The sequence below is a fragment of the Corythoichthys intestinalis genome, chromosome 4, assembly GCF_030265065.1.
Source record: "Corythoichthys intestinalis isolate RoL2023-P3 chromosome 4, ASM3026506v1, whole genome shotgun sequence".
In the NCBI taxonomy this organism is placed as follows: domain Eukaryota; kingdom Metazoa; phylum Chordata; class Actinopteri; order Syngnathiformes; family Syngnathidae; genus Corythoichthys; species Corythoichthys intestinalis.
The window spans coordinates 19,241,136-19,252,126 of NC_080398.1; the positions used below are offsets into that span (position 1 = coordinate 19,241,136).

Here is a 10,991-nt window from a genome sequence, read left to right on the forward strand (position 1 = left end):
CAAGCAACCAATGAGAAAGCACAGTGTCAAATCGAGCCTTTCTAATCCCCGCCCATACACACCCGGCGCACGGGGTGATGGGAAGTTTAGTTCTGCAGCTTCCAAATAAAACAGGCACAATTTTCATAGGGAACTACAATCTGCATATCCTGGTTACAAGAGACGTTCACGATCCTCGGTTTGATTACAACTACAAAATCTAACAGGACGTAAACTTTGCCGGGATTTGCGATACACTTTGGCGGACGACGCTAAATTAAGAATGGTAAGTACATGGCGCGTGAGACTGATAAAGCAGACGGGAAATAATGTCTACATCTCGCGATGCTGACTGACAGTTATAGGAAAACGATGCCAGCTAGCGTCAGCCAACGCTACGTGTGACATGGGAAGCTGCGGGAGCTAATAATAGCAAATTTGGCTTTACACTCGCTCTTTTTGTTCTCTTAGCTATACGAAGCTAACAAACTTAACTTTGTAATTTAACGTGAACGACTTGCACGCGTTAAAGTACGAATGTCGAAGGCTTAGTTTTATTTCTTGTTGGTAAGAAAGGAGGGGCACTCGGTGCTTTTTCTTTAGGGATGAAACACCTTTTCCGATTGCCTTTGAATGTCCCGAAAATGGTTCGAATCACCCGCCCAGCCGCAACTTTGCTGAAGGCACAACAACACCCAGCGTGTTTGCTGTCGTCCATCCAGGGAGACAGCATCTGCAACGGATCGCAAAGCAAGAAGGCGCTGCTCTCGGACCCGGGGCTGTTCGATGCCCAGTTCGAGGAGTTGGTGCAGGAGCTGACGGAGCAGGATCTCACCGACCCAGTTCTCCTCGACGCCCTGAACCGGCTTAAAGAGGTGACTTCAACTTGACAACTACATTGTCACCAACCACTTGATTCGTCTAGAGCTCTCGTTTGTTGTGTTATGGGACCAGGTTTTGATCTACAATGCCCCCGGAGGTAAAAGGAACCGCGGCCTGTCAGTGATTGGTTCCTTGCGGGAACTCGTCCCGCCGACTTTGCTCACCCAGGACGACGTGCAGCGGGCTCTAGTGGTTGGATGGTGTATTGAATTGGTATGTTTGCTCACAAATACTGTATTGTAGTCATATTAGTAGGGCTGTCCCAAACGACTAAATGGTAAATGGTGTTATACTTGTATAGCGCTTTTCCACCTATCAAGGCGCTCAAAGCGCTTTACACTACATTACCATCTACCTACTAATTTCCTCCCGATTAGTCAGCCGACTATTTTTACGATTAGTCGACTAATCTATTAATTTCTTTTTTTTTTTTTTTTTTTTTTTTTTTTTTACTACTTTAATAATGAAATTTTTGTTGGAGCTTATTAATTCACAAAAAATTTTTTGGAAACCTAAATTCTTTATTAACATATAAATATATAACATAAATATCAATAATAAATCACAAACAATGAGGTCAAATGCTGCCGGCATTAACTAGTGCGAAAAAAATGTAAACGGAAACACTAAGACTTCACCTCTTTAACAGGAGTCAAAACAATTCTTACTCTTTTTGTGGTATGTCATTGTCTATATTGTTCTAAATGTTAAAATGAATTGCAATGTCCCGGACAACCATTTTCAGCATACTTTGTGTGAGTTCAGATGCTTTTTCTGGTGTGCATTCTGCATTTTTGGGGGAGGGGAAAAACTGTTCAACTTTTGTTTGTTTTAACCTGAAAATAGATAAAGTAGCGGGCACACTGAAATATTACAATTATTTTGAATGAGAGGCACACATACTCACAGTAACAAAAAATAAATATATAGTATTTATTTATTTAAATATAATATACTACTATATGTATATACACAATGTGGGAGCTCCCATGATCCTAATAAATTTAATAATAATTTAAAAAATATATTGTATATATATATATATATATATATGTAATATCTAGATTAGTTATTTTATTAAATAAAAATGCACGTTGATACGACGCAGATAAAGGTAACTTCCATTTTTAAAAAAAAAATCGTTAGAAAGTTGTATAGACTTACAATCCGCTAGCTTGTTGTTTCTTGTTGTCTTCGAAAATTATACTTGAGTGACGGCACTTCAAGTGTTCGTTCATAGCCGACGTGCTACAGTGGTATGCGAGCTCAGCTTAGCAAAGAGTACACACAGTGGCACCCTCCATATTTTCCTTGAAATAATTCCAGGCTCTGGCTATTCTGGTCCGCTTTTTTGGCTTTATGCCACTTTCACCTGTCACCAATTCTGCCCTTTTTGGTAATTGGCGGTGTTTTCAACTCCTCTCCGTAGTGAAGAGTGAACCGGTGATTCACTTGGCTCGTTGTCGTCAGTTCGTCCGATTTCTTCCTCAGGAAGGCGGCGGCGTGCATTAGAACACTGAGAGGCGTTGGATGGCTCTTTTTGGCTACTTTTATTGACCAGAACAAAAACGTGGGGGTGGGGGTGTGCAGCCACTGAACTCCGCGGTACCCGCGCACTTTCCCAACTCATCGATCTCGCGCCCTCTCTCTTGCTCGCCCACTTTCTTCCTCTTTGCTCAATCTGACAATGCCGGTCACATTGAAATAACAGCGGCCCCCTTGGGGGTGCCAGTAACAACCGCTTGCATCGCGAGCGCCCGCCATTCTAAACTTTATCCGCATGTAATATTTTTTTCAACCCGTCGACGCATTTACGTCATCGATGACGTCGACAACGTCGACTAGTCAGGACAGCTCTACATATTAGCGTTTGGGACCAGTAGGTTCACATGTTCGCGGACCCAGTATATGGCGGAAAACACAGACAAGACTTAAAAAGCAGTTTCTGCTCTTGCACTCCTCTTCAAAAGAAACTGCTGTATTTTAAGCCAAACCAGCTGTTGCGTTTGATAGAGCAATATGTCTATATGCTGCTATAGCAGATTCATGGCACATTAAGCCCCCGAACTATTTTTAATTTGTCAGTTTTACCTTGGAAACCCCCATTTACAGACGTCGTGCAACTGCTTTTGTTTCAACTCAGCCATAAAACGAAGGTAATTCATTATATTTATTAATCAAAATGTCTGTCATTTTTAGCTTAGAATCATTAATTGATGTCTAATATCTAAATTGTTTAAAAAAAAAAAATTATTCACTCGCAGATTTTAAACTTTTTAGCAAATTACGTCACAATGGAAAAAAATGGTGTCTGTAAAAAAGTCACGGATATCTACCTCATAACTATCGCTTAATTGTATTTTTTTGGTTGCTGTCGAATTTTCTCCGATATGTTAGATGATAAATAGTTGATCCAAACAAAGAAAAATTGAAAAAAAAAGTTTAAAAGGAAAAAATATATGGAAAAGAAAATCTCAACCACTCCTTGTTGTCTGCAATTTCTGCATCGCGACCCTTGCTATATTACCATGTTTCACACATAAAATCCCCCAAAAATCCAGCTGAGGCCATTCACAGCTGTGTCTTGACACTCAGTGATACATGCGACATGGAGTTTTTGGCTCGAAACAAGGTAGGGACGCAATAATGTCTCGTTAACGTCATGGCGTCTGTAATTCTGCTCTCGTGTGCTCTCGCCCCCAGTTAGGGTTTTGCTGTTTAAATTTTTTTTTTTTTTTTAAATACCCTCCTGTTCAAAATTTTTCTTCCCCCAGAAAATTGAGATTTTAAGCTTTCCAATAATGTATCACACGTGCATATAGGACAATTTTGAAATTTGGCCAAATTGGGGGCAAATCAGAGCAGAACTTCAAGTCACCTGAGTGTTTTCCGCCATATATAAACATAGTCTTAATTTTATACAAGGGTGTATGTTTGCATAGGGACGGTGGGGACATAACACTACCAAATTTAATTAGGATGCTCAAATTGTCCCCACCAACTTTTAAACAACCTTATTTGCATTATATAATGAGTTCAGTTATGTTATAATAATAATAATTATTATTATTATATTTATAAATTCATTTTCCTAGCCACTTATCCTCACAAGGGTCAAGGGGGTGCTGGAGTAAATCCCAGCTGACTATGAGCAAGAGGTAGGGTACACCCTTAATCAGTTGCCAGCCAATGACAGGGCACAAGGAGACAAACAACCATTCGTGCACACACTCATACCTAGGGACAATTTAGAATGTTCGATCAGCCTACCATGCATGTTTTGGGGATGTGGGGGGACACTCAAAGAGGAGGGATATTAGAAGTTTAATTCAACCAGCAGCAACCACTGTAAGTAATGTAAAAAGACGTCAGTGTTGTGGATGTGGGGGAAACACCACTAATTTCTCTACTGAAAGTCCAACCTGTATCAGAGTTAGCATAACATTAATCTGTGTGAACTTGCTAACTTGCAAAACTACTGCGTTCAGGCCAGCCTCCACAAGGAACAACAAAGTCAAGCTAGCCATCCCTCATTTGGATCATTGTTTGCATTATGTGCATTACGGTAATGCAATGCGGTGGCTTCAGAGTGCAAGTCCCTTTATTTAAAAAAAAAACAAAAAAACAAAAACTGGGAGCTGTCCAAGAATGGGTCCACTTCAGGGGGACACTGACATTAGTATGTAGATCGGTCCTTGGATATCTTTTTTTTTTTAAACATTTTTTTTTCATATTTTTTTTCCCCAAATCACTTTTATACTGTATTATAATGCTGTAGTTTAAGTCTAGGGATGCTCCAAATTCCAATCTCCCCCAAAAGTGGACCCATTCCATTTGGATAGCTCCCCGTTTTTTTTTAATAAAGGGACTTGCATTTCAAAATGTTTCTTTAATAGCTTTTGAAAACAACGGTTTGAATCGAACGTTGTATCACCTGAACCAAAATGCATGAACGTTAGTATAAGTCTAGGGGTGCAGCTATCGCATATTTTAGTAGTCGATTAATCGATGGACTAGTTAGTTCGAATAATCAAGTAATCGAATAAGGAACATGAAAAATTAAAATACCTGAGCTGAGCCTCAAACGGTATAAATTTTATCTATGTACAACTAAAGAACAATTGGCTAACTTGCAAAGAAAAAGTCAGCTAGCTTAAATGCTATAAAATGCAAACGTTTTTTTTTTTTTTTTTTTTTTTTTTTTTTTTTTAAATGCTCTTAACAAATGGTTCAGACACATATTCCCACAAAAAAGGCTAAATATAACTATAAAGTAAATAATGAATGCATTAAAAAACATTAGCTTAAACAAAAACTTAGCTAACGTTGGTCTTAACAGGGAGCAGTTGGATTCAGCCATGAGAAAAGAGGCAGCCCTAATCAATAAAACTAAATGCAAACACTTTCGAAATAAACCAATACAATGCCACTTTAAACGAATACTCAAAGCAACAACATTTAATTCGAATATTTTTTTATAATCGAATACTCGAGTTAATCGATTAATCGTGGCAGCACTATATAAGTCAGTGCAGATTTATTTTGTATTGATCATTTAGCCTATCAATTGGGTTCATATTCGTGAGAAATGTAGCCCTGACCCCTGTTCAATAATCTGTTTGGTCTTATTAATGTCCCCAGCAAAAAGTGTACATGCTGGGTATGCTGTTATATCGTCCCTACCAATGTTGAGACCAAACTAATGCCCTTGATTTTATACATTGGTGAATTTCTGTTAATTTCATCTTTTGAGTGAAACTGACTTGTGGAAATCGTGTAGTGGCACCGATACCAATAAAGGGGCCCCAATATGGCACCAAAATACTCTACACATCCTGGTAACCACATTAATTTGATCAATATTTGCTATCTACACTTGTAAAGATATTGGTGTAGTGGTGCAAACACAAACCTGATCAGTGTCACACCATCTTAACACCTTTTTGCTCTTCGATGTTGTTTGTAGCTTCAGGCCTTCTTCCTTGTCGTCGATGACATCATGGATGCATCAGTAACCCGCAGAGGCCAGCCCTGCTGGTACAAAAAGGTGAGGCTTAGTTTGAAAAAGAAAATGTGTTTTTAATGGAAGTTTTCCTTGTTTTTTCACATGAATTTTATCCCCTGCTTATTTTTAAGGAGGGCATTGGCTTAGATGCCATCAATGATGCCTTCCTCTTGGAGAGCTCCATTTACAGGCTGCTCCGCAGACACTGCAGGAATCAGCCTTACTATGTACACCTACTAGAGCTATTCAATGAGGTATTTATGGATTTTATATTTAATATATTGAAAAAGATGCCAGGGAAACATGTTGGTGTTTTGGTTGGCGTTTCTGCTTTAGAATTGGGAAGCCATTGATTAAAATGTTTGCTCCGAATTTGCATGGTCTCCCTGTGCTTATGTAGGATTTCTTTATCAACGGATGGGGAAAGGTCGCACACAACTGACACTACAGTTTGCATGTCTCTTGCAGACCTCCTTCCAGACAGAACTAGGCCAAGCTCTCGACCTCATGACAGCACCCCCTGGCCACATTGACCTCAACAGATTCACCATGGAGAGGCAAGTAGAGCATATCAAGTCAATGACACTTTTAAAGCAACCACTGTATCAATAGGACAGGAGTTTTTATTTTTTTCCTATTTCAGGTACAAAGCTATTGTGAAATATAAGACTGCTTTCTACTCCTTCTACCTGCCGGTGGCAGCAGCGATGTATATGGTAAGCAAGACACTTGTTTGGCCCGCTCAGGGCTCCAGACTAACTTTTTTTACTAGAAGCACAGTGGTATCTATATATAATAGGGGTATGAGGGTACACACAAGTCACGGTTCAGTACATACCTTGGTATTGGGGTCACGGTTCGGTGCGGGTTCAGTACAACAGGAAAAACAAAAAGGCCTTTTTTATCACCGCATTTGAATGTTAAAGTTTGTATGCCATTAAACTCCTATAGATGTGATTTTTATTTGTATTTTTTTCAAAAAGTGATCAATTTTTTGGGGGGGGGGGGGTGAAAATGACAGTTCAATTCAATCAGTTAATTTTAACATACTTACAGTATTTGAAGTGAAAGACGTTATAGAATGCATTAGGGCTGCAGCTATCGATTATTTTAGTAGTCGATTAATCGATGAACCATTAGTTTGAATAATCGAGTAATCGGATAAGGAACACGAAAAGTTAAATTACCTGAGCTGAGCCTAAAACGGTATAAAAAATAAATAAATGAGGATCTATGTACAACAAAAGAACAATTGGCTAACTTACATAGCGTTGCATAGCATTTAAACTAGCGGACTTTTGCATACTTACAATGCTCTTAACAAATGGTTCAGACACATTCTCACAAAAATGGGCTAAAAATACCCTTAAACTAAACAAGGAATGCATCCAAAAAAAAAAAAATTAGCTCAAATAAAAACAAGAGGAGGAAACAAGTTAGCCGTCTTGGCATCATAAATAGCCACATTAATACCCTCGTTAACAAGCTTACGTTATAGTGTTTGTTTTACCATTGCTAGACGCACGAACACGCTGGAGTGAACTCTCATAGCTGGTGGGAAACGTTCATGACAGCATTTACTTACCTTAAATTTTGTGTAAAGTGACGAATGAGGTCACGTAAATGTGAAATCATGTTTTAAGTGTTGCCTGCATGTCGGATGTCCTTCCCCCTCAAAGCCGTCTGGTTTTTTTTTCGGTATCCGAAATACTAATACCTAATACAAATACCATACTAGCGAGTAGCGACTGTCTTTTTTGAGGGGGGGGGGGGGGGGATCAGGTGTAGTGTCACAGACAAACACAGGACAGAGCAACAACTTGAGGGGGATGGATGAGCGCTGCCGCTCCAAGCCACGGTTTCTCGCTGCATTTTTGGGACGTGAAAAAATAATGTACAACGGTATGGCTGAAAATTTGAGTGGTTTTGAAACCGTGATGTTTTCATACCATGGTAAACCTTGAAACCAGTAACCAGCACATGCCTAGTCTCAAACAACATTATAAGTCTTTAACTTTCCATGTGTTGGAGGAACCCTGACAATATTTTCACCTCTACTCATTTTTACTGTATTACTGATAAATGCAATGCTTTAGCAACTTACTGTATTGGCCCGGATATAAGACGTCAGACGACATCCTCTTTTTCAAGACTCAAGTTTGAAAAAAGACTTTTTGAACACCAAATTAATTTTTATACAGAAAATAATTACAGTACATCTGAAACAAATGATTATAACAATATATTTGAGAGAAAAAGCATGTTATTTTGCCTCATTCAAATCTTAATATCTGAACATTTATGTAAACTAAAGTGCAATCACATTCGTAAATGAATGGCTTCTGGTTTTTTAAATGTAAATAAACCAATCTATTGTGATAAAACAACAAAATTGCAGTAACTGCATTAACCATTAAAGTGAGGTCTAACTGTAACTGTAGTCTTGAAACAAATCTGAATAAGGAAAAACATTGCAATAAAATAATGCAAACTGGTTAAACTTGAGAGTAGCTGAGATCTGTCATAACAGAACATTACTCCTCAAGTTCAGCATTCGCGTCAATGATATCTGGCGCCATCTAGCGTCGCGAATGGGTATAATGTCTAGATTCCGAATATTAGACGACTCCCACTTTTTCAGTCTTATTTCAATGCAAAAAACAGTCTTATACTCGGGCCAATACGGTATTTGCGCATTGCGCACAATTAGGCTTTACTGTTGAGTAGACGTCTGTCAACCACAAAAAATTCAGGAAATATACTGATTAAAAAAAAACTGCAAAAGTCCTACTTGCACAGGTTCAAGTAGATTTAAAAAAATACCTGCGTTGTGTCAAATTTTAGGGGTTAAATGCCCCCATTTAGGAGCAGTCTGGATATCTGCTGCTGTTTAATAAACATCCTAACCTCTGTTAACACTACCTTTAATCCCATCTTGATAGGCTGGAATCAAGGATGAAAAAGAGCACCAAAACGCCAAACTCATCTTGCTTGAGATGGGAGAATTCTTCCAAATACAGGTGAGTTTCCTTGCTATTGATCTCATTTAACAGAGACACAAACAATGCGCTTCTGTTACAGGACGACTACCTCGACTGTTACGGAGACCCCGCTGTGACAGGAAAGGTTGGTACGGATATCCAAGATAATAAGTGCAGTTGGCTTGTCGTCACGGCGATGGAGGTCCTGACTCCTGAACAGAAAGCAGTGTTAGAGGTGGGGCAACAGACCACAAAACGAGTTGATGCTTTGTAGGATTGTTTCTTTTGGTGTAATCATGCATCTTGGAAATATGTTTTCTGCCATTTTATGGTTGATCAAATGGTTACCGTGTTTGTAAGGATTTTTAGAAAATTAATACATTTAGTCATTCTCTAGCAAATAGTGACTCATCACTGAACCAGTGCTTCATATAGTGACCTCATCTTGTCACCTCACTTCACTAAAAATTGCGACCATTCTTCCCCCTCAGGCTTGTTACGGGCGCCACAACGAGGGCAGCGTGGAAAAGGTCAAAGCGCTATACAACACCTTACAGATGCCAAACCTATATCACAAGTATGAAGAGGAGAGTTATCAGCGGTTGCAGAAGCTCATCACACGTCACGCTCAGAACCTCCCTCACGCTGTGTTCCTCAACTTTGCCAAAAAGATTTACAAGAGGAACAAGTGAAGAGGAAATTTGGACATTAAAGGACTTCAGTGCTTTAAATATTCGATTCCATTTTTGGCATCTTATTGCAGTATTTCTAGTCATTTCACTGCAGAACTATTATAACTTAAAGCAATACACAACGACCTTCACGTGAAATACGGTTGCTTTGGGTATTTAAGTATGCATATCGCACATGTCTAAGACTTCTAATAACGGGGAACATGTTTAATCTAAAAAAATGACTCCGCTAATGACTGTAACCAATGTGTGACACTATGCTCATACACTTGAAACAGGCAAAAATTTACTAAAAATAAAATAGGCACACACTCGTTATAGTTTCTGTACCTGGTCAGTGATTTGCTGTCTTTCTCCGCCTGAGACTCAAAGCTCGATTTACTGTCTTAGTCTAATTAAGCTTGTTCCTCCATTAGCTGCGACAGTGGATACCCAATGCGCGAGTAGTTGGGACGATATGAGATACTTGTATTTGATTGGTTAATATAGTAGTAGCATTTAAAAATGTATGACAACAGCTATTTCACCCAATTATGGTGAATATTGGCTTTCATTTTTTCCTCACCAATATTACACATTGAAAAATTTAATTCTGTGTTTTCACTTTATTGAACAAGATTCTTTCCGGAGGGATGAACATGATCAAGGTGTTTTTCTTCCCCCTGGTTTCAGTTATAATGTATAGAGGTATTCATTTTGCTCTACTTGACAGCATGTATGTATGAGAGTGACATGTCCAAGCAGACCTGCTTTCTTAATTCTGTATTTTTATATTTACTGCTATAATGATTGGTTTTTCATAGACCTTAATAAATAAGAGTGAATGGTGGATTTGCCTGACAACAGTGCAGGCAGCGTGGATTCAATACATACTGCGTTACGGTGAATGTGCGGTATGATTTGTTGCCAGTCTTGAAATTCTGTGTGCTGTGACTTACTGCAACAAGTTCATAGTCAGCCTTTCTCCATAAGTCTTTCAGGGTAGATCCCAGAACCTCGAGACCCTTAAACCAATAAGCTGTTCAGCCCTGTATGGAGCACTCATTTAACTCATTGGCTGCAATTGACAGTGCTGGATGATCACATTCAGTTCTCCCGTTCAAAGTGGTTTAGACGTCTGGCATTGTCAATAGAGCTGGAAGATGAGTATTTACAGCCAGTCCTCCCCCTTTAAATGAATTGGGTGTCTGTCAATAGCAGGCTATGAGTTAAATACTCTGAAATATATATATATATATATATATATGCGTGTGTCATGTCATAGGCATGTGCCGGTATGAGATTGTGACGGCATGATAACAATTAGCCAAAATATCATGGTTTCACGGTATTACAATTACAGCTCTAAAATGTATTACTTTGAGATATCTGGGTTTGGGGGGAAAAAAAACTTTTCAATTGAACAGGATTTTTATTTTTCAAAACATTAGCAAATTGGAACAAAACTATAAT

The 10,991-nt window shown here is 38.8% G+C and overlaps 1 protein-coding gene across 3 annotated transcripts; it reads left to right on the top strand.

The window, feature by feature from the left end:
- Window positions 1–103: 103 nt before the first annotated feature.
- On the top strand, window positions 104–10,405 carry fdps (farnesyl diphosphate synthase (farnesyl pyrophosphate synthetase, dimethylallyltranstransferase, geranyltranstransferase)). Of its 3 annotated transcripts, none has more exons than XM_057834626.1 (10): window positions 104–265; window positions 702–854; window positions 934–1,074; window positions 5,828–5,908; window positions 5,998–6,120; window positions 6,335–6,423; window positions 6,510–6,582; window positions 8,809–8,886; window positions 8,948–9,082; window positions 9,339–10,405. In XM_057834626.1, the coding sequence occupies exons 1-10, from the start codon at window positions 263–265 to the stop codon at window positions 9,537–9,539; spliced, it is 1,077 nt and encodes a 358-aa protein (XP_057690609.1). In that variant the 5' UTR covers window positions 104–262; the 3' UTR covers window positions 9,540–10,405. The 3 variants fall into 3 exon arrangements, with proteins under 3 accessions (XP_057690609.1, XP_057690608.1, XP_057690606.1); XM_057834625.1 differs by lacking the exon at window positions 104–265 and adding an exon at window positions 338–626; XM_057834623.1 differs by lacking the exon at window positions 104–265 and having other exon boundaries at window positions 338–854.
- Window positions 10,406–10,991: the final 586 nt, after the last annotated feature.

Coding starts and splice junctions, on each gene's coding strand:
- fdps (XM_057834623.1), top strand. CDS start 585: ATGAAACACCTTTTCCGATTGCCTTTGAATGTCCCGAAAATGGTTCGA. Junction 5,909..5,997: donor AGCCCTGCTGGTACAAAAAG/GTGAGGCTTAGT, acceptor CTTATTTTTAAG/GAGGGCATTGGCTTAGATGC. Junction 6,583..8,808: donor TGGCAGCAGCGATGTATATG/GTAAGCAAGACA, acceptor CCATCTTGATAG/GCTGGAATCAAGGATGAAAA.